Genomic DNA, 23146 nt, shown 5'->3' with positions numbered 1-23146 from the left:
CAGAATACTCAACTCCCCAAAAAATTAAAGCCAAGTGGAGATAGAAGCAAGGTATTTTTTATACTTCCACTTCCTTTTATAACTTATATTATAACTTAATTTATTTGTTCTGTTAATTTGAATGAAGGGGCTTTTTTTCTCAGTCTGCAATGAAATAAATGTTTTTTAAAAAGCAGAAAATATGATTGTTGTTAACTGCAGTGAAAATATTTGAAATGTTGTTTATTTTCCATATAAAACCTTTTTCTCTGTGTGAATGAGCAGATCATACTTAATAAATAAAGACATTTATTTAAAAAAAAATACAGTAATAATTAACAATTTCTGTAGTGTTAGGTTGCAACCAGCAGTTATCATTATTACCAATAAAATAAGTCAACTAATAAAAATATGTTTCCTTTAAAACAAAGTAAATAAAATAATCCCCATTTTCAAACAATCTTTTCTTGAATATTAGTAAACGCAAATGAAACTGCCTTTGTTGGCATGTGTGGAGGACCCGCTTAGCGACTTTTTTTCTAAAAAGCGACTAGCGACTTTTTCTGGTGTTATTGGAGACTTATTTATGACGACTTTTTGACATGAAAGCACATATTGCTCTTACTCTCAACCAGCAGCGGGTGCTGCCGTGGGCACCTCGCCGGTGCCAAGGCGCTCACGGGCGGAGGATAGTCCTCCCCCAGCTGCTATCAGGGCAGGAGATGTTCACATCTATGCGCCCAAACTGCAAATGAATCGCGCATGAGCGAAGCCGCTGCTCCAGCGCTGACTGTAGCAGTCAGTTCTTATTTTACTGTTATGTTGTTTTGTGGATCACAAGGTTTAAAACTACTTATAAACACACACACAAAGTAACTCAGCCAGAGTGCCTATTTCAGGTCACCTACTACTACTCACCACAGGAGTTGGGTTGGAATTGTGACATTAGAAATACAATAATTGCTAAAAAAAAATGTTATTTGTAGTTCTAAATAAATTCTAAATGCATTTAGGACGTTTTTACTCACTTTATGTCTCTTCCACGATGTTATTTTTCCTCTCCTACAATGTAGGTTACAATTACATTTTCATGACCAATTATGCAAATTAGGCGATGACGTCATTTAAATGGTAAATGGTAAATGGCCTGTATTTGTATAGCGCTTTTCTAGTCCCTAAGGACCCCAAAGCGCTTTACACAACCTGTCATCCACCCATTCACACACACATTCACACACATTTAGCGACTTCTAGCAACTTTTAGGACAGCCAATAGCGATTTTCCTTACTGAGGAGTTGGCAACACTGCCTCAGACCTCTGTAGCAGGTGGCTCCGGCCCTGCTGATGCCAGTAGGTCTTCTGGATAATAAACAGGGTCGGAGTGAGACCTCCACCCTATCGGTGGTTCTTATTTGGTGTCCGGAAACAAGGTCGGAGTGAGACCTCCTGTTCCCGGTTGTCTGACAGCTGCTCGGTGTGTAACGGAAGACATTTTGAGCTTTCGGTGGTCCCGGGGCCGTTATCGGAGTGTCAGCCTGAAGTCGGGGCTGATGTGCTGGACTCTGCGACGTGAAAAAGTCGAGCTTTAACGGAACATCGCTGCAGTTTGTGTAGCCAAGCTAGCTTAGCTCACAGCCGCACAGCTAGCACACTCCTAGATGCTAGTTAGCTAGCGACACCTAGCTGGCCTCCTCCTCCTCCTCCTGCACCTCCTCCTCGACAACCGGTCCCTTCTCGCAGACATAATGGCTTTAAAACGAATTTCTAAGGTAACACACCGCCCTCTGTTTCACGTTTATTTAACATCGTGTGTGGCGTTTGTGTGCTGGGAGCTAGCAGTTAGCCTGCCCTCTGCACTGCAGCTGCAGCATTTCGCATTAAACCAGGTGAAATGCAGCTCCGTGCAGCCGCACAGTGAGTCGTGTTTTATGTGCTGGAATCAGCCGCACTCGGGGGCAGGTTTGAGCCGAGAATCAGCCTCAGTGCGGGTCTTTCGGGGTTCAGACCTAACGATGGTCCAGGCCTGAAGCTGCTCTGCTCTTTGGTTCCTTTTAAAATAAACTTGGTTTCTTCTCCGTGATTCCTGCTCGGTTCCGCTGAGCTCATTAGCTGTCAGAGTTTATTACGTTATTACAATTACTAACCCTTCTTTTTTAGTCTCTCCGTCACATTTACATATACACATTTTTATTCCTTTGCATTTCTCCGGCAGCTGTGATTACAGTTGATGGTTTTCACCCACAGACACGAAGAGTTTGTAAATGTGTGTTTGTGTTCACATTAAAGTGCATCTCTGCAGGTCTGTCCGTCAGGGCCGAGGGACCCTGCTGTGTTTGGACAGGTGAGAGCAGCTGACGCTAACCTGCAGGTTGCTGCTTTCAGTCCAGATGCTGACAGATGTCTTTCTACCCCTCATCCTGAATACCTTCATCTCCACAAAGTGCTCACAGTGTGACGGTGTTGCCAATTTCCAATGTTGGTAAATAGACGTTAGTGAGCAGGATTTACAAAGGGGTTATAGATAAAAGAAAGAAATTATCTGCAAGAATCTTAACAACTGTGTTATTTTACCTACATTATAACCAGTCCATGATTTTTGGTCAATTATAACATCTTTATAGATCTATTTTTATACTTGTTGCCAGATCTCTTTTTAAAAAAATATATTTTTAATGTAAATGAGACCTTTGAAGTCGATAAATGATATATAAAAGTCACTTATTGTGGCTTCTACCTTGTGACAGGAATGTTGTTTGTAGCTCAAGAAATATTGACGTCATTCACGAGGAATGCATTTTACATGTTTCACATTTTATAGGTCAACAAGTCGTTTACAGCAGTTTAAATGCAGACGATCACGTTTTGGCACAAGCTGAGCTGTAGATGGACAGATGTTGGTGTTTCCATACAGAAGAGTGAATCATTGAGATCGCAAAACGAGGAAAGCTCACTTTTTTGAGACGACTTTTATGCACGGACCTAACATCAGAAATCAGTTCTCTCTGCCCGAGAGTCAGTCTTTGGAGTTCAGGGCTCTTCATGTTTTAATTCTTTTTTTGCTGTTTTCCTTCCTCCTCTCTATATATTTTGTTTCATTTTGTTCTATAAAACAATAACATAAACAGATTTTCGTTTGCTAGGAAATCTGAAATGTTAGGCGATGAAAACAGGAAGCAAAGAAATCGCAGGATTTTTCCCAGAAAGTCGTCTTTCCAGCTGTCGCAGTGGCTCTCTCTGTATAATCTGGTTATTGTACAGAGGAATAACTGAGCTCCACTGAAATGGTGGTAAAGGCCAACATGATTGTGCACTCATGTCTTCAACATGGCTGCTGAAACGACACCAAAGCCTGGCGCCCTCGATGGCGAGCGTAAACTACAAACGCAGAGGTGGACGCTGACCAACCAAGATGTCGCGCCTTCACCCTTCAGCTTATCAGGAAATCCATACAAACATCTCTACAGGGGAAAACAGTGCTGATTAGACATAATGGCTGTTTTTACTGAGCGTGCTCAGTGAGGGTCTGCTGTTAGGTTAAATGTGTTTAACATAGCCAGGCTTAGATCAGTGACAACGGGAATCCCAGTGGTGCTGACTACTGTACTCGGTTAAATCAGGCTCTCTGCTTCATACTCTTGTTGTGCTTATGGGCAATTTTAAAGATAATTTTATTTCTGTGCCTTTTTTTTTTAAACGCACCTTATCCAGCAATATTTAGCTTAATTTATTTTATTTACTCTTTATTTTCACTGATGTAAATTTAGTGTATCTGTAGGCTATTTAAAATTTAGAAAAATACAATTTTAAATAAATAATAATTTTTTAAAACTTGTTTGTTTTAATGTCGACAGCATTTCAGATGTTTTTATTTATTTTAATTTTGCCATTTTTAAATTTAAATCCAGCATAAAATTTATTCAAAGTATTTTCAGTGTTACTGGTGCACTGTTATATTTATTTATTCCATTCAAAATAATTGTTCTTAACTTTAGTTAAGTATAAGTAGAATAACTGGAAATATTAATAAATAAAAATGGAGGCAGTGAGGAGTTTTTAAGGAAGCGTTTTTGTGCTCGCCTCCTAAACTCGGCCGAACCTGAAAGACGAGCCGTGTGCACCTCGCCTGTATGTCACATACCAACACACACACACACACACACACACACACACACACACACACACACACACACACACACACACACACACACACACACACACAGCAGTTTGGCTTCAGGCTGGAAACACAAACCACCCGTCCTATGACAGCCGTGTGTTTTCTCGGCTCTTCTGTCAACGGTAAAAATAGACTCTGTTGCTTACACATCAATAAAAGCCTGAGTGTGTCCGAGTGTTTTAATGCAGCCTTCACACAGGAGACCAACCCTCAGGCTTTTCAAAGTAAATGCCTCTTATTTATTTCCTTCAGAATAAAGCTGTGGTCACGCTCAGTTACTTATTTGCTAGAAGAATAAAAAGTCGTTTTAAAGCAGCTCAACAGCCACTTGCATTAGAAACATCAGAAATGATGGCAGATCTCAGCAAGGAAACGCCCGGCGGGTTTCTGAACTCTCACACAGACGCAGTAACATTTAGAGTTTGATTCACCGCCGGCCAAGTTTAGCCCGTAACCTGACAACTTCACCGCGGCTATTTCAAGTCCTGACTGCTGGATTCAGACATCTTTAAAGGCCTGGTCTCCACACAGGACACACGAAGAGGCCGCTTAACTGTAAAAACATCATTGGAGGTAACCTTCACACCAAAACTCAAGGAACTCAAAGAAAACGAGACCTTACACTTCTTCCTCATTAAAATTCAAATGCAATTAATCAGTCAGCTGAGCGTGCTCGGTGAACAGTTGGCGACATGTCGGCGACGGCTCTGAGCGGGACGTCAACAAGTCTTTGCAAGCAAAACATTTAAAAAAAAATGTAGTTTATTTTTTTCTTACACCGAGTGGCAGCAGCAGCCTCCTCCCAACCAAACTGGCTGCGGGGAGGTTTTTGGTGTACAGACTGGTAAACGGCGTTAACCACTGCAAGCCACTCGCCATCTGGTCGTTAGAAACCCATGGGTCTGCTGATGGGTTTTTATTACCATATTATCTTTTTTCATCACATTTCCAGTACAGCTGTGAACTCGATGTGACCAACATCAGTAAATGTCCTCGTTGCTGATGTCAGTCAGCAGGGCTTTAACGTCTGTCGTTCCTCTGCAGGAGCTAACCGACCTGTCCAGAGATCCTCCGGCTCAGTGCTCCGCCGGTCCTGTCGGCGAAGACAGTAAGACCACTTTTCAGTTTTCTTTACGCAAAAGTTCGCAGAGAGGAACGAGTGTGCTGCACTAACCCTCGTCTCCTTCTCTTTTTTACAGTGTTTCACTGGCAAGCTACTATTATGGGACCTGTAAGTATCAAACAGCTGCTCCGCCTCAGAGTTTGGAGCTAAAAACTGCAGTTAGTTTGTCAAAACAAGCACAAACTGAAAACCTAGCTGAGCGTGATTCTGTGGGAAACGCTGCAGTCGTGTTTTTTGTAAAACCTGAATCCACAGAACTGCTGCAGGTGTAACAGCGCCGGAGTTCGAGCCGATTCAGGGGCCGTTTCACTGATATTTATACAAACTGTTGGCAGTGACGTGGTGTGAACATGTGAGTGTTTAACCTCTCTCTGTTTCTCTGCAGCCTGACAGTCCCTATCAGGGCGGCGTATTTTTCCTGACTATTCATTTCCCTACAGATTATCCCTTCAAACCACCCAAGGTAAATTTTTTATTAAATCTTTGAAGCCTTTTAACTCCCTTAAAATTAAAAAAAAAAAATGAATACATGTCTGAGATTTTGAAGTGATGCTAAATCGTTTCGGTTCCTCTCCCCGCTCAGGTCGCCTTTACGACGAGAATTTATCACCCAAATATAAACAGTAATGGCAGCATCTGTTTGGATATATTGAGATCACAGTGGTCTCCAGCATTAACTATCTCTAAAGGTAAGAAACATTCATATAAACGGCCGAATGTTTCTGTGTCTGTAACCCTGAAATTGAGTTTTTAAATCTGCTCCCCTTTGGTGAGAATAATGAAAAGATGTGTGAAATATGTTTTTTTAGCTTTAATTTTCTTGTAGTTTATTAATAAAGATTCTATAATTAGGCATCTCATTTATAGATAGCGACTCTAACGCTCCCGTCAGAGGGAGACAAATGGTTAAAAACTTTTGTCCTGCAGTGATTCTTTACTGTTAGTACAGGTTTTGACCAGTAGGTGGAGCTGTTTGGTTGTAGTTTCACCTTGTAACAGGTAATAATGATATTTACATCAAACAGGTTTGTTCACAGAGCAGAAAATAAAGTTTGAACCTGACGCTGAAATCTGATTTTTAAAGCATTTTCATCCTTATTTATTTACGTATTTTGGTTTTATTATTATTATTATTTTTTTAAATTATTAACTTGCCTATTTTTTTTTACCTTATGCGCAATATTACTTTTAATTATTATGCTATTATATTTCCATTTACTCATATTTATGTATGTTAAATATTCCTGTTACTTTAATTTATTTTTCTGTTAATATTATAATTTTTCCATTTATTTTTTAAGAGTTACAGTTTTTTATTTTCAACTAATTTAAATAATTTTCCTGTTTATTTTTTAAATGTACCATCTTACTTTTGCTTTGCTCCTGTATATACATTTCCCTGAACATATGCATTTTCTTTTCTTTCTTTTCTTCTTTGTTTTCTTGCTGTAGTTGCAGGTGTGTCGGTATGGAGGCCCACAGCTGCCAAAACTAAAACAATGAAAATTTAAAAAAGTTTAAAAAAAAGAAGAAGTAAATAATGAAGCAAATGAAATCAGTATAATAAATACATCACATGTTCATAATAATTGTTGCCTATAATGTGATGTGTTTGCTTGTTTGTTGGCAGTTTTTGTCCCCCATACAGACTCATACAGACTCAGTCATGTGTGAAAAGCAGGAGCACGCTGCAGACCTCAGAGCTGCTCTGACTCTCTCTTTTCTCCCTCTCTGCAGTCCTTTTGTCCATTTGTTCTCTGTTATGTGACCCGAATCCCGACGACCCGCTAGTGCCAGAGATCGCCCGCATCTACAAAACAGACCCTGTGAGGTGAGTCCACACCTGTTAACCTGCAGGTAATCGGCTGCTCAAAGGACGAGGAGAGCGGCTTCGAGCAGCGGGTGAAGATTTATAACCGAGTGTCCTGCTGCTTGGTCTCAGGTATAACAGACTAGCCAGGGAGTGGACAGAGAAGTATGCCATGCTGTGAGGGTAAGAGTGAAGCTCACCTGAGCTGCCTGCTGATTCTGTGTCTCAGACGCACGTTGAAGCAAATAAAGCATGACTGCAGAGTTTTCTCACTGCATGGAGCGCAGGTAGGGACGACCTGGCGGACGTCACAGGGAGAGAAAATAACGCAAACCTAAAGACGTGAGATATAATAAAACTCACACATGTACAGGTGTTATGAAGGGGGAAATTATCTATAGAGACCAAACAGTTTGTGTATCGGGCTGTAAACGTTTATTTCTGTGGGGACTGACTCACTGCTGGAGCCTCTGGTGGGCGTTAGAGGAACTGCAGGTTTTGCTGCTTGAGGAGCGTCCTGTGTTTAACAGTTGGGGTAAACTGCACGTGTGGCGAGTGGGAGTAAAGCGGTGACAATGATGTTTTGTTTCCTGTGAATGGCTGCAGGTGGATTTTGGTCTGCGTTTCTCAGGCATGGCATCGTCCTGCAGCCTCTCCCGCCTCCTCACCTTTTCTCTCCCTCCCTGCAGGTACAACAAGACGGCTCAGGACTGGACTCAGAAATACGCCATGTGACCTGCCTCCTGCTGTTTTCTCATGTGGCCACGCCCCCCTCTCATCCACCTGTAACAGCAATTTGTTCACCTTTCCTTCCCGTCCCATCCTTTGATTTTTATCGCTTGTCTGTTTGGGTTTTTTCTGCTTTCCGGGTGAAGGGCTGAGACTCTGAGCCGTCAACGTGCCAACTGAGAAACCAGGAAGCAGAGCGGACTCACTGCTCCTGCAGATGAGACCGCTTTTTAAAAAAAGAAGAAGAAGAAGGCTTTTTGGTTTCTTTTGTTTTTAGACCGTTAGAGCCGTTAGTTCATCCATCATCCAACACTGTCGTCCTCTTTTTGCACTGGAACACAAACCGAGCTCCCCGCGGCTGATCGATCAACTAATAGCTCCGTGATGGTTTTTCTCAATAAAGCTGAACAAATTGCAGCTCCTGTTGTCCTGTTTTCATTCCAGGGAATCAAATCCTGCTCTGAGACTCCTCCTGATGAATAAAAAAGTCTGTTTCTGCTTTGCTCACAGGTGGAAGAATGGAAACAGACTCTTTTTTATTCGTCACAAACACAAGCGGACTCTGAGAGCAGGAGCAGCTACCCTGACATCATCAGCCACGCTCAGAGGTCACATGAACGCCGTTATCAGCGAAATTAATCCTCCTGCTCAGGGAGGTTAAAATCGTTTCACACTGACAGAACAGACAGATCACAAGTGGTTTGGACTTTATGTCAGTATAAGTCACACATTTAATCCCATTTATTAAGAAATACAGAGCAATTTCAACATAATGTCACAGTTTTTCTACACAATGAAGAAATGCTGCTTAAATTAAATAAGTGTAAAATGACAAAAAAGGTTCTGGAGGCTCATTAGCCAGACTCCCCAGGAATTACAAAACAACTAAATAAAAAAACGAGCTATTATGTAATTACTTCACAAAATAGAGTGAAAACATCTCACATGTTAAAAACTCCAATGTAACGTCTTTCTTACAGAGCAGAGCTGCTCAATTCTAACCAAAAAATCTCAAACTGATCATTTTGGTGACGATCAGTCAAGGTGATCATGATCACTGTGGATTTATGAAGCTTCAGATTTACTCGGGATTCCTTCAGACTTTGTGATTAAACACAAAAGAGTGATGTAGAGTCATAACGAACAAAAACAGCACAGCGATTTGATCTTTTTCTTGTTTTCAGAGTAGCTGGAACACAAAATTGTAAAGGAAACACAGAAATATAATTGCACATCTGAAATGTTTCAGAAAGAAAGTTTTAAGAATTTAACTCAAGCTGAAGGACATTCAGACTTTTTTTTTCGTATCGCAGCTCAGCTTTCAGCGTTTATTTTCAACATGTCATGTTTTTAACCACCAGGGGGCGGTGTTTAAATGTTTACCCCAGGTCTATCGCATCGCCCTGGACTCACTGCGCCGTCTTGTGGTACTAAGTGTTTTAACTCTAGTTTGTATCTCTTCATCACAGATCAAAGATGTTTGGGACGTAAAGCCTTTGTGGTTATTTCTTCTCGTTTCGCTGATATCTTCAGTGATTTTAGGAGGTTTTACCAGTTTTATAAACACCTCCATAAGTTCAATACAAGTTGTTTTTGTTCTGGTCCTTTATCTCTCCGGATGGATGCTGAGACTCATCGTCCTGCTGCAGGATGAATCTGGGATATATTCAGTATAACTGGAGGTACTGGACCTAACCATTGTCTGGTCACGCTGGGTTAGCTGATGTTAAACTTTGCATGATTATAGTTCAAAATAATCCTTTATTTCAAACTGAGCCTGTGATATACTGAGTGTGTCTCCAACACACACAGTCGTCATTATCAGAAACTCTTACCATGTTTTCTTTTCAACACAACATCTCAGCTTCTCTGGATAACTCCACAGCTGAGCAGGTGAGTGGAAATAAATCACAATTTGAATATTTATTTTAAAAAAACAATCAGATTTTATTTAAAAAAAAGGTTAAAAGCTCATGTTTGACTGTACAGTGCAGGGCAGGAACATAAATATCATCTGCTGGATTACAGAAACAGGAACAGCAGCTACCCACAGCTCTGGACTACCTTTCCCACAATGCCTTACATTTCGTTTCTCTGAGTTTCCCCTCAGCACTCGTGCCACAGAATAAAATCCCGAAATAAAAACCAGGTTCAGTTCATGATGACGTCACGAGAGGAAAACATATCGTCATTGAAATTTTAGAGAGTAAATAATACTTTAAAAAAAGCGCCAGGAGGAGAGTTTCAGATGTCGGGGAGGTGTCTGAATAAAACACGCGTGATAATCTGTCCGTGAAGAGTCTGCTCATGCTGCCCAAAGTGACCACTTTATTAGGAACACCTGTGCGAGTAAACTGTAGCTGTAAACCAACAGGAAAAATAAGATTAAGATCCTCACATCGTACAATGGCTGTGGCAGGTGGATTAAAGTTATCAACCCATGAGAGACCAGTTTCATCACCATTGTGGTAAACCTCTCTTTAATCTGAGGTGTCATCACAGCGCGTTTCTGCCCTCTGATTAACACCAGACGAGTAACAGATTACAGAACATCTGATCCTTTACAATCGTTTCAGTTTCGTAGCACCTTTTCTCTGCAGGCGGCTGCAGAAAGAACAAACTGTGCGAAGCGTTCAGCGGTTGAAGTGAACAGAAAACCCCCCAAATCCACAACTTTACCATCGAATCCACAGAAAACAGAGCGTGCCTCAGGAGGAGACGTCAGCTTACCAAGGCGGGGGGGATTTTTGGTATGTTTTTCCTTTATTGGCTCCGCGGGAACAGAAGCTGCTCCCCGTCTTTGCTGGAGTGTCGTGGCCAAAAAAAACAAAACAAAAAAAAAAGTAAAAGTTGAGTTTGACTGTTTTCACGCGCTACAATCAAGTTTTCTTTTGACCCTTTTTTTTTACAAACTGGTTTAAAAAGCTCAGAGAAACTTTCAGCCCTGAACCCATCACGAGGACGAGCGTCGCACTCGGTCCAGAGCGAGTCGAGGGACGACGGGTGGATGGATGGACTCAGCTGGAGGTGGACCGATCAGATCATTACGCCGTGGAAAGCTCCACCCCACTGTCGCAGACCCCGCTGTCGATTCGAGTGTCCACTTTCAGTTCCTGAACCCGAGCGCACAGAAGCTCGCCTGCGAACACAAACGCAGCTCAGTGACTCGTGGTCATGTGACTTGGCAGTCGGTGTTACGTGCACGTTATGTGCGCATGCTCACCACTCATTGCGCTGGTGGCCGGCGCTTCCTCGCTCTCGTGCAGCGCCTCCTCCAGGACGCTCAGCGCTCTGCACTCGCCGACTGACCTCAGAGCAGCCAGCAGCTCCCTGATCGTTCCACCGGAAACCTGCAGGAGAGACGGGAAGCAGTTTATCCACAAAATCCTCGAGGGGGCGTTTCCCAGGTTTCTGAGAACATTCAGATGCTGGAGTGTGTGTCGGAGTGTGTGAGATCGTGTGTTGTGTGTGTGCGTTACCTCGTAGCTGTCCAGCAGGGTTTTAGCGGGGGAGGGGCTCAGCCTGAAGGCCGTGTTGAGGATCCCGAGACCCAGACTGTGAGCCAGATTCTCCCAGCATCCTTCACTCTCCAGAGTGCCACACAGCGCCTGCTTCACCTCTGTGTCCAGGCTCGCCAGGTCGCCTACACACGCAAACATGTCATCAGCAAACCGATGCGCCGATGTCATGATTTTGTATTTCGTGGTTATGAAACAATGAACCACGTCTAACACGGTGGTCAATCACAGAGTAATAAAGTGTCCACGTGTGGGGAGGAGCTCACCTTGAGGAGGGACGAAGGCTGTTTGAGGTGTTTTTGGTTTGTATTCTTTGCCGTTCAGAAGATCCCAAACCTGCAAACACACACCTGCGGGTTCATTAATCTGCTTCGTGTCGTGAGGTTCACCAGAGGCTCAGAAGCTACGTGTACCTGAGGGGTGGCAGCCATGTTGAAGGGAGTTGTCCCTGGGATGTACCCTTCATCTTCTTCCTCATCCTCGCTCTCCTTTTCACAGCTCTCCTCCTCATCCTCCTCCCTGAAGAACAGTGGCTCAAAGTTCTCCTTCTGTGGGTCTGCACCTGAAAAGACCCAAATACGAACTTATTAAACACGAGATCAGGACGTCTCACAGGCTTCCTCCTCTTCAGAAAGGAAGCCGTTAGAAACGATGGGGCCTCAGGTGGATGCTAGTGAATGAGCTCCTGGTGAACAAAAGAACTCTGAGCTTTAATAAAAATCTACCTGCAGCCATGAGGAGAGCCGTGAGCTTGACAGAGCCTCGACCCGCAGCGATGTGGAGGGGGGTGGAGCCATTAAAGGTGCAGCAGTCCACCTTGGCGTTTCCCTGATGGCAGAAACACACAAACAGCACTTCATGCAAAGGCGACTCAAAGGTGAAGTTACATCACACAGAGATTCCTCAGCACTGAGACGCCCACCACTGGTCGTCATACACTCCATCGGTCATCTGATCCTTCATCAGTTAAAGTCAAATCAAGGAGAGAGAGAACATCAGCATCTTCTTCTTAATAACATTAAAAAACTTATTTAGGACTGTTTGACCACCTGATCAGTTCAGGTGTTAAAGGCATGTCCAACTGAGACACTCTGGAGAGACTGTATCTCCTGGCTGACTTAGGAAGGCCTCGCTGTCTACTCTGAGGAGTTGGAGACGAGGCTACAAAGGGTTTGCTTACACTCCCCAGTCAGCTGGACCCACGTAAGCCTATGAAGCTAAACGGACAGCTTTAGATATCAGAAAAATATGTAATAACTTTAGCTTTAGTGGACTGTCCAATTAACAGTTACCACTCCTAATCATTGCTGTTAGGGGAGGTTGTGGTTCCTGGCTGAAGAACTCCAGATTTCTTTGTCAGTATCTTTTAAAGTCACTTTTAAAGACACATTTGGATCTCGTTTGTATTTTATCTTCTTTTTAATTGTGTGATTATTGTGTAGGTTAAGTTATACTGAGAGTTTTGAGCGCTCGTGCATGCTGACGATGCTCAGTGCTCTATCTTCCAGAACATTTCATGTAATTTATGTGTAACTACCGAACCATCCCATATTTTAGACTGACTGTATGTCATAATTTATGTTGCACTCGAGTCCTGCATGTCTCTGCGATCAGTGATTTGTAATTGATCTGAATTTATGGGTTTCTTTCTACCGCCTGTGTGACTTTTTTATTGTGTTATTCTGAAGCACCGTCACACTGCTGAACTAATGAACTTCATAATTATAATAGAATTTTAAATCTTTACAGATGAAAGTTTTGATGCTTTTGTATGCTGACGACATTAAACGTTTAGTTTCACCTGTGCATCACCTGTATGAAAATTCTTTCTCACAGTTGTGCATCTATATGAATGTGTAACCACTTTATTAACGAGATAATGATTTGCTGCAGCTCTGATGCTGAGCCAGCAAAGCCTCAGCAAAGGTCTCTGCTCTGATTGGTTGTTAGCTCCCAGTCTGCCCAATAACCCAGGCGTACCTCCAGCAGCAGGCAGCCCGCCAGCGATACGTTGTCAGTCTCTGTGGCGAGATGGAGGGCCGTTCGGCCACAGCTGCGTTCCTGGACCTCTGCATTGGCCCCGCCCTCCAGCAGCTCCCTGAGAGAAAACAGCTGGTTGGCCAGAACCGCCAGGTGGATCGCACACAGACCTGCAAACATGTTTACCGGTAGGTTTTCAAATGAGATGACAGTAACGATAACGTCTGACACAGCATTGCATAAAACGACACCCCCGCACTGTCTCTTTGACAAAAACAGGAATCTTACAAAAACAGTCGCCGTTACCTCGACTTTCTGAATTTACAGATTCAAGTAGTCGTGCTAAAACACCAAAGTTATTTAACTCGCAGATCGATGACACCGACCTTCATCAAACAACACGAACTCCACAAAGACAAAACCCTGCTGGAGCCGCACATTTGGTGACGTTTATGATTAATGGACTCGACTGTGAAGCTATTCAGGATATTTCCATTCAGTAACTCTGGGAAGTTTTCAAGGATAATAGGAAGTGTACAGTTGATCAGGCTCTCTGTGACGTGCCCGTGTCTTTGTCTGTCTGTTAAACCTGAAAACTCACCAAGACTCATTTCCCCTATAATACAAGAAAAAATGTGTGTTTTTCTGTGTGTGTGTGTGTGTGTGTGTGTGTGTGTGTGTGTGTGTGTGTGTACCTGCTGTGTTGGTTTGGTCCAGCAGCTCTCTCAGCTCTCTGTGTTGCAGTAAAAACTGGATCATCCCTTCTCCCTCATGCTGAGCTGCCAGGTGCAGCACTGTGTTGCCGTGACGATCCGTCAGCGTCGGGTCGGCGCCAGCCAGCAGCAGCGCTTCCACTGCCTCCTTCTGCTGCGTGATAACGGCCAGGTGCAAAGGAGTCTGGGGAACAGAGGGAGGGTGCTTTAGCTCCGTGACCTGAAGCTTTCAGCTCTGTAAGGCTGGAGACGACGAGCTCCATACCTGGTACAGGCGGTTCCTCATGTTGAGCACCTCCTCTCCGGGCAGGGCAGACACCACCTGCGTCAGACTCTTCAGCGCCTCCTGCTGGTTGTGGAGAACAGCCAAATGGAGCCCGCTGAGAAGAGAAAAAGGAGGCGTCACTACACGGCCGAATAAAAACTTTTAATGTGCGCACATCTGATCATCACGACGCGTTTACTGACGTGTCTCCGTTTACATCCTGCGCGGCCATCAGGGAGCGCTGTGGAGCCAGCAGGTACGCCGAGTCAGCCGTAACCGAGTACTGAAAGATGGCCTCCAGCAGTCTGCTGATCACCTGATCCAGCTGCTCCTTGGCGTCGAACTCTGAAGGAGAAAGAAAGACTTGATCGGATGTGTGGAACGCCTGAACGCTTCGTAAAAACTGAATTTATCCTGAGCTTTCTGATGCCGTCAGTGTGATCTGAGTATCTTTGAGTGGACCCGGGAGCGCCACGCAGGAAATAATCCCCGGTGTCACCAGAAAGCAGCAGCGTCAGGTCTAACACCGAGGCGGGAAAAACAAACTCTTCCGCCAAATTTAGAATAACTTACCTCTCTCTGCTTCAGGCTCCACACTGACCCCTCCCTCCTCGCTCCTCTCGCTGACCTCCACGGGTTCGGGCCGGGCTGGAGCTCGCAGCACGGCTCCTGATGGCGAGTCGTCGTCCGGGTCGTTGTCGTCACCGTCGTTGTCTGCGGCGCCGCTCTGAGAGGCTTTAAACAAACGGCGTTTGTTGTGTTTTCTCAGATGATTTTCAAGTTTTTCCACATACATTTACAGATTTATAATCTCAGAGATGGAATTTTCTCATAAATGGAGATTTTATAATCTGGTTTATAACTAGATTGTCTTAGATGTCACCTAAATTTCACATAATGTCAATAATAATATTAATGACTTCCAAAACTTTTCTTGGCTTTTATCCGAGATTACTGAGTCATGATTTATTTCTTCCTCCTAACTAGGTTAAAGGTTAAAAGGTCACGCTCCTAAATCTGTTACTTTATTTGTATTATAGATTATCATAGATTATTTCAACCTCTCCCAGCTCCTAAGTTACTTTGAATGGCTCTACAACTTCATCGTAGCTCCTCACCGTGTTTGATCCCTCCTCCACCTCCTCCCAGACCCGCTGAGTACCCTGTGGAGAAACCTCCTCCTCCTCCACCTCCTCCTCCATAGTTGTAGGTAGTGAAGCCCTGGTATCCTGGGTATCCTGAGGGAAATCCACCCAAACACAGAGATTAATGATGACATCACATAACGTCACCCTCAGGTATGTGTTAAACTGCAGAGCAGACCAGAACACAGACTCTACCTGTGGATCCAGGTCCTCCTCCAGCAGCCGGACCTCCTCCTCCTCCTCTGTATAGACCTCCTCCTCCATGACCACTGAAGTCCTGGAAGTTGGGTAAAGTCTTCTGCCTCTTCCTCTGCACCTCCTCTTTGTCTAAAAACACACACGTGTTCATGCCATGCTGACCTCTGTGGCATCCCACATTTAAAATCATTAATAAATCAATCATGATGATCAAACAGCAGGGGGCAGTGTTGGGACACAGATACTAAAAACATTAATATAAATATTGAAATTTTCCGCTGCTATTTATTAATGTTTCCAGCTGATTTGCTTGTAACCGTTCCAGTGTTTTTTTTTAATAATTTGGAGTTTTATTAATTTTCTTTTTGTTGAAAGTGAAAGTAAAATCAGGCTGTGGGGGAAGAAGAAGAGATAAAGGCCTGAGAGGAGTATTAGGAACCTGCAGGTAACGCATTACCTGAGTTGATTCATTTCTGGCCAACTCCAGAGGAAGACCGGGGTCATGTGACCTACCTAAGATCTGGGGGTGGTAGGTGAAGGGTTTAGGCTCGCTGGTCTCGTTGTCGGACTTCCTCTTCAGCTGGACGAACACAGACGTCGGTTTCTGCAGGTTCTGGTCTCGATACTTCGGCGTCTTAAATACAATGGCGAACTGTCGGCGCAGTAACGGGCACGGTTAATGACACTCCCAACACCTGCAGGTCAAAGTAGCAGCTCCGAATGCAGGAATGCTCACCTGTCTGTGGACGTCTGTGGGGGAGAAGTCTCCCAGAGCCTCCCAGGTGAGACCCGAGTCATCCTCCTCATAGAACCGAACCTGGATGTCATCTGCAAACGCAAACATCAGGTCACCATGGTTTCATAGTTCGCTTTCAGGCCTTGGGAGCATCTCTAGCTCAGATGCACTGCATAAAGATCAACCTTTGTTCACGTGGCTTAAAATCAGCTCTCAGATCTTGATTGTGCTAATCCAGAGGCCTGTGATAACCTCAGGGGTAATCCTGGTTTTCACCTTTTGTGCAGTGTACGTCATGGAGAATCATCAACATAACGAGATCCGGACCAGGCTACTGATAATTAATAACATTGCCCCGCTGCTGGAGGCCAGACCACCGTGATCTCAGAGCACATCGGTTCTCTCAGAGAAACCTTGGAAGCGGAGCAGGCGGCAGCCCGAATCCAACTCTTCCTCCTGTGGGATTTGTACGTTGGAGGGGAATTCCCTGAAGCAGGACTTCCTCCAACAGCACTGACACAGCTCCAACCAGGAAAAACTGCTCAGATTCACCTCACTTACACTCAACTGCACGGAAACGTCATCAAATAAAGTTAAAAAGAAAAAAAATCACTACTTGAGAGACTTTTTAGCAGCCCTTAAAATAACCTGCATGCATGTTTGCTCCGAGGTGCTTTAAAAACCAGAACCAGCCTTCCAAACAGCCCTGCTCATTTCCAGCTGTTTACTGGAGCAGCTCTGCATGCCGTGTTTTAGCTCCTCCCCCTTTATGCTTCTTCTGACCTCATTATTTTAAATTGCGTCCATGTTTAATATGAGCGTCCCGCACCCGACCTTATATATGTCAAACAGAAAACAGGAAAATCTCTGCTCGGAAAGCTCACCTTTCTGGACTTTGTCGCAGAGCAGGTAGACCTCCTCTCCTCCGGTCACGCAGCCGGCGGTCCGATCCATCCTCACGATCTTCAGGTTGGAGGCGTTCGGAGCCTCTGAGGGCGAAAAGAGAAACAGCTGCTGTCAGAGATCTACCTACCCGAGGCTTCCTCAAGAGCTACGCATCTTCAAAGGGGAGGGGTTTTTTTTTTTTGCACCATCACTCTAAGGTAAAGTAACCACACTTTTACATCACTCAAAGGTTTGTGTTCGAGATCAGGGCCAGAAAAGACACCATGAGGGGGTTTTAAGTGTAATTGTAACACAAAGTTACAGGGGCTGTGAACGGGTTCCTGTCTGTGCTGGACAGGCTGAGGTCTTCAAACCACAGCACACTGTAAGATCAAATAGAGGCACTGAGCACGTGTCCACAGATGCTAAAATAGATCACAGACGCACCGCTTCCCTTAGACAAAGTCAACAGGAAGTTGTGAAGTTTGCAGTCACCACCAGGACGGGGCCTGGTAGTTTAGGTATGTCCATGACTGTGGACAGGTTTGTGAGAGGAGAGGACAGCAGGATTCATACAGAACGCAGGAAGTGGAAACTGGATGAAAAGGAGCTGAGGTGGAGCTGGGTTTCAAAGCAGCTTGCAGATGCACAGCAAACGCTGGCACGCTGTAGCTGTAACAGGTGATCCACTCCTGCTCACTACTATTACACTGAAGCTGGCCTGAACCCTGAACGCTGCGGGTCTACTGCAACTGGTAAAGGAAAGTCTAGCAATTAAAAAAATGATAAGTCCAAAAACCAAAAGTAAAAGAGTGAAAACTGGCGAATCGAGAAGAGAAGAGTGTGTGAAATGTTTCCTGCCGGTAAAATGAAAGTGCAGAGCAGGGCTGAAACGATGAACTCGGAGTCGAGTTCAGTCCTCTGAGAGGAAGTGCAGCACAGAGAGCGAAGCAGCTTCAGCAGGAAGAGGGAAACGAAACCGAGCGGCCCGACGAGACGCAAGCGCCGATCTTCAGTCCAGAGCGATCCTCCGATTCCGACCAGTCGCTTTATTCAGCTGTTTCTCTACATTTAACATTTTCAAACCACAAATCCAACACATATAAATGACAAACTTCATAAACTTTCAACACTTCAGACCGAAACATGGGGCCTGAAGCTGAGGTTCAGTATGTAGGAACCAATGATCCATCGAAACTACGGTCCAACACAAAACTTCACACATGATCATCTCTCAGCGCAGACCAAGACTCAAAGCTTCACTTTAAAACCCGTTTTCATTTTTCTTAAAACTGATCGGAGCAAACTGAAGTGGGCGTCGAGTCCGTGCGCAGCTCGGTGTGCACATCTAACACGTTTCTCTGTGGGCTTTAATTCAATTTGTCGGTGACACCTGCAGGTGTGTGCTCCGACCGGTTGAAGGGTTGTTCACTTTGACAAACACACGGACAGGTTACAATGACAAGATTAGAGCTGATGAAAGGAAACGGGAAAGTTTTGAGGACAAGCTCCAAATAATGGATTCATTTTTTTTAGTTTTGGCTTTTATGGACAAAGACTCAACCAGGTGGTCTACACCTGTGCCCCAAAGAGCACTAATTTATGAGCAGCTTTATCATTTCAATAATCAACACAACCTTGTTAGCATTAGCATTAGCAATAACTTAGCAGGTAAGTCTGATGTTTGTACAGCCGAGATGTGGAACAGCTGACCTGCAGGATTTGCAGAACTTGGAGCATTATGACCAAACCTCACTCTTTTTTTATTGCATGCCTGGTGAGGCTGCAGGCATTTATTAAAGTCAAAGGAAAGAATTCTGTGGGCAACCAACTGCATTACATCCAGCTTGTTTCAGGTCTGTCAGACTCGCAATAATCACCGGTCATTCAGTCGGACATTTCAGTAATGTGAAACAGATCCAACACTAAAGAGAAGTACAGGAAATGGCAGCAAACTGCCTCTGCAAACCTTAATAATCTTCATCTCCTCATCTTTAAGTACACGTGTAAAAAGTCCCGCCACACAAACCGTTTCTCTGTGAGTCGCTCTTCAATAAATCCCCGTTGTAGCATTACACAGACTGTCACTACCTCAGGGTCAAAGTGCAGCAACCAGAATCTTATCTCGCACATCTGTAAAGTTTGCTCAGGTTTTAGTTCGAGCTGCAGGTGGAAAAAATGAGACTGAGAGCGACACCGCAAGCAAGCACAAAATGGGACTGAAGCGAAAACGAAACATCTTTCATGTGGTTCAAAGACTCAGGCGGTACCTTCAAAGCAGATCTCACGAGATAAAAACAGTCAAAGTTACACTTTCCTCCGAGCCCTAAACGCATCGTGGACGGACCTGCAAACCTTCCTGCTGGAGGGAGAAGATTAGAAATGCCTGGACTCACTGCTGTCGTAGATCGGCTCGGACACCACGGGCTCGAGCCGCCTGGAGAAGCCGCCGTCGCTGTCGGGGAGGAACGCCGTGAACATGAGCCGAACCACGCTGAGGTCCATCTCTTTGGCCTGAGAAGAGGCAGCATTTCTGATCACACTGAGGTGGTGCTCTGAAGACAGAGAGAGGAGGGCGAGAGTCAACGATGAAACAGATAAAACATCCCGAATTTAAACTTTGTTATGTGTCTCACTCACCTGTGATTTCTCGAGGGACTCTGACCTCCCCCTGAACACTGTCGATGTCGGGGTGGATGGAGACCCCGCAGTTGTATCCCAGCTTGAAGGCCTCGATCATCCGCTCCTCCAGAGTCTTTGCCACGTTCTTCTTCGTCACGTGGAGGATCCCCAGGTTCGGGAAGCTATGAGAAATAAACTGAGCGTCACATACGATCGTTTTACGGGCTTCACTGCGTGTGTGTGTGAGAGAGATGCAGACCTGATGGTGGAGTCTTTGGACTGCAGGTCAGCAATGCAGATTCCTTTATCGCACTGTTTTCCCACCAGACTGTGAGCGTGCAGGTGAGGGACGGCGGTCAGCGCCGTCACCAGCTGGACCACCACCCGGGCCTGACCCTGGTAGTTACAGATCTGAAACACACGCACAGATAGCCACCATAAATATCTGCAACTTTACTCCAAGACTCACAGTGTTAAGACTAAACCAGGCTCACTATAACCTGCTGTGAGCATCAGTTTAATGTCTGTGAGGCAGAGCAGCAGACACCACTGATGGGACCCTGGATGATCTGATCTCCATAATCCACTGGAGAAAGCTTCAAAAAGTGCATTATGGGTAAACTTTCCAGGCTCATATCGGCACGTGGGATCAGCTGATGAACCTACAATTCAATCCCAGACTCGCCTTCCAGCTCTGATATTCTAATATTCTTATAAATCACATCTGAATGTGGCTCCTGGCTGTGAAATGGAGAAATAATGCCGATCAGATCAAGTTTAGGAGTTTCTCTGAATCCTGCAAAGTTCTGGATCACAGAGGGAACTTCATCTGTCATCTGTCGCTGATGCATGAAAATAATCTTTGCCATGTTTTGGTCTTCAAATCAGGAGACCAGCTTATCGCCAACGCACTCAGTCTGAGAGGAAATGCGCTTCTGCTGAACCTTAAACAGTGACTGTGCTGAAGGACGCTCGGTGTGGATTGTTAGAGTCTGTCAAATGAGGGAGAGGTCAGACTGGATGGATGTGGTTTCAGAGAAGTCATTCGGAGATCCAGAGATGACTCACGGTGACAGATTCAGGGCACTTTGGATTTTTCTGCCCTCGGCGCTTCTCTGCTGCGGTTCAGAAAAAACTTTCTCCTGGTACGGATGACTCATGATACCAGCCAAACTTCAGCGGACGCAGTTTCACGCCGCCTCACCTCCTTTTTAACGGATCTCGCAAAGACGTGTTTTCATCCCCTGTCCGAACATCAGACAGAAACATGAAAGCGCGCTGATCTCTATCAGGTGATTACATTAAACAGATTCTGTAAAATAAAAACGAGTCTGAAGCTTATGAGTTTCAGCTGTGAAACACACAGGTGCTCATTAATGCCTCATTTATACCTATATTTATACCGAAGAGACGAGGTTAGAGAAATATAACTGAAGTTTTCCCTGAAGTAAAACCTGCATTTCTTCTAAAGTCCAATTCAGACTGCAAAAGTGAGTTAGTCCCAACTGTACGGGGGGGGGGGGGGGCCTTCCAATTATTTCACAGCTTTTCAAGGAAACCTGCAATAACCATATTTCCAGTGAAATTAAAAAAAAAAACCCTGCACACTTTTAACGAGTGTGCATCCTTCTGTTCCAAAGAGCTGCAGCACCAAATTCAACAGCAACATAGTAACTTATAGAAACCTATAGACACATGTGAAGGCATCGCACTGCCAGCTGGAGCTGATCGATACCTGAGAATACTGCCGAGTCATTAGAGGCGTGGCTGAAAGCTCGTTCAGTCTGAGCACAGCGCACACATCAGTGGAGATTTCGTACAGTGTGAAAGCAGCTAAACTTTGAATGAGCTACGAAACATTTTATCTCTGATAAAAAAAAACTTTATCTGTGATCTGGTCAGGAACCGCGGATCCTTTTCAAAGTCACATTTAAGACATTCAAGCCTGAATCCAGATAACTGTTCCTGTTCCAGAACTACAAAAACTGAGAGTGCATTTCTTAATCTGCCAAACCAAAACCAAACAATCTGTAAGATTCCTTCAGAGGAAGTAAAACTTCAACTTGTAGCTTTTTCTCTCGTTATGATTTCCTTCACTTTGTCGTTGAGGTTTCTCCACGCCCTAAATTAAAAGTTATCTCTCTATCTAATTGCACTCTGAGGTAAACTGAGTTTGCGGAAAGGAAATCTGTTCCCGTTTCTACCGTGCACACACGTGTGCATGTACAAATGATGTTGCTGCAGACATTTGCCTGCAGGAACGTTGCAGCAGTAAATAAACACGAGCCCACTTCCTCTTCCCGGTGCTGTGGGCCACTCGAAGCGCTCTGGCAGACAAACCCAGTTCCTAGAAACACAGCGAGCATTGCTGTCTGATGGTTTCCTGGTTCAAACACGCTCACACTAACTACCTGAGGTCTCTGACGTTCCCAGCACGGTGAAGCAGCCAAGTGGAGTTTGCAGAGAAGCGCTCAGTGATCAGCCTTCACTGCTCCCGATGAAGCTAAACTGCAGAGAGGAGGGCAGTATGTGCAATGCCAATTCCCATAATGAAACCTGAGCACTCATGTTTATCTAAGCACTGATTTTTACATTTAAACATCTAATGATGGACAATTTACTCTCTCTTATTTTGAAAAGTCAGCTGATACAACCAGTTAGCCAGTTTCAGCTGCCTCCCGGGTTGTTGCAGGGCTGGGTCCAGTCCCCTTTGGAGGACCAAATATTAAACACAGAACCTACACTTCCTGGTGACCCCATATTGGACCACACTGAGACAAAGGGCTTGGTTATTTTACATATTAAATGTCATTGGGAGCGCTTGATTTCCCTCATTGGAGCAGGCGTATTAGGAGGAGTTGGTTTGATTTAGTTTAACCTCTGTCTCTTGTGAAGGTCGAGATTTAAGCTTGTGAATGCCGGGGGAAGAGATAATTATTTATTATGTACTCACCTGAAACCTCATCTCCTCTAGTCGAGTCTTTTATAAATAGAAATTCCAAATAAATATAGGGGTGGAGCCATCACAAGTGTAAATGTTCTGCATCTCTGGCAGTAAAAGGCCCTCACTATGCGCCTGTTTACTGTGGATGGCACCATTTTTATTCATCATCCTGCTGCCGTAACAGAATTTTCCTCAGTATCTATCCATCTGGCTTCTGTCAATCAACGTAGCCACGCCCCAACTCACCCACTCAGTTCAATTTGATTTTATTTATACAGCGCCAAATCACAACAGTTGCCTCAAGGGGCTTTATGTTGTAAGGTA

The 23146-nt window shown here is 44.5% G+C and overlaps 2 protein-coding genes across 6 annotated transcripts in view; one reads left to right on the top strand and one right to left on the bottom strand.

Moving 5' to 3' along the window:
• The first annotated feature begins 1388 nt into the window (after positions 1-1388).
• LOC120740548 (ubiquitin-conjugating enzyme E2 2-like) lies at positions 1389-8233 on the top strand. 2 transcript variants are annotated; one of them, XM_040042981.1, is made up of 8 exons: positions 1389-1749; positions 5199-5262; positions 5354-5385; positions 5663-5740; positions 5861-5966; positions 7015-7108; positions 7220-7270; positions 7777-8233. In XM_040042981.1, exons 1-7 carry the CDS (start codon positions 1726-1728, stop codon positions 7266-7268), a joined length of 447 nt encoding a protein of 148 aa, XP_039898915.1. In that variant the 5' UTR covers positions 1389-1725; the 3' UTR covers positions 7269-7270; positions 7777-8233. The 2 variants fall into 2 exon arrangements, with proteins under 2 accessions (XP_039898915.1, XP_039898917.1); XM_040042983.1 differs by lacking the exon at positions 7220-7270 and having other exon boundaries at positions 1403-1749.
• Positions 8234-8529: 296 nt separating this feature from the next.
• The window catches only part of nfkb1 (nuclear factor of kappa light polypeptide gene enhancer in B-cells 1), a 29956-nt gene continuing 15339 nt past the window's right edge, over positions 8530-23146 (bottom strand). For all 4 annotated transcript variants that reach the window (XM_040042974.1, XM_040042975.1, XM_040042971.1 and 1 more), the window contains exons 6-24: positions 20138-20289; positions 19897-20060; positions 19653-19811; positions 17256-17360; positions 16372-16463; positions 16149-16287; positions 15633-15764; positions 15411-15530; positions 14866-15027; positions 14496-14637; positions 14293-14407; positions 14010-14211; positions 13315-13484; positions 12060-12162; positions 11748-11896; positions 11601-11670; positions 11296-11459; positions 11040-11166; positions 8530-10955 (exon numbers count right to left, since the gene is read on the bottom strand). In XM_040042974.1, coding sequence (XP_039898908.1) covers positions 10861-10955; positions 11040-11166; positions 11296-11459; positions 11601-11670; positions 11748-11896; positions 12060-12162; positions 13315-13484; positions 14010-14211; positions 14293-14407; positions 14496-14637; positions 14866-15027; positions 15411-15530; positions 15633-15764; positions 16149-16287; positions 16372-16463; positions 17256-17360; positions 19653-19811; positions 19897-20060; positions 20138-20289 — 2562 coding nt within the window. In that variant the 3' untranslated portion in view covers positions 8530-10860. The remainder of the gene's footprint in view (positions 10956-11039; positions 11167-11295; positions 11460-11600; positions 11671-11747; positions 11897-12059; positions 12163-13314; positions 13485-14009; positions 14212-14292; positions 14408-14495; positions 14638-14865; positions 15028-15410; positions 15531-15632; positions 15765-16148; positions 16288-16371; positions 16464-17255; positions 17361-19652; positions 19812-19896; positions 20061-20137; positions 20290-23146) is intronic.

Source organism: Simochromis diagramma, unplaced genomic scaffold (assembly GCF_900408965.1).
Source record: "Simochromis diagramma unplaced genomic scaffold, fSimDia1.1 OVJJ01000433.1, whole genome shotgun sequence".
Taxonomy (NCBI): domain Eukaryota; kingdom Metazoa; phylum Chordata; class Actinopteri; order Cichliformes; family Cichlidae; genus Simochromis; species Simochromis diagramma.
The sequence above is the reverse complement of the archived record's forward strand: the minus strand, read 5'-3'. Positions and strand labels throughout refer to the sequence as shown.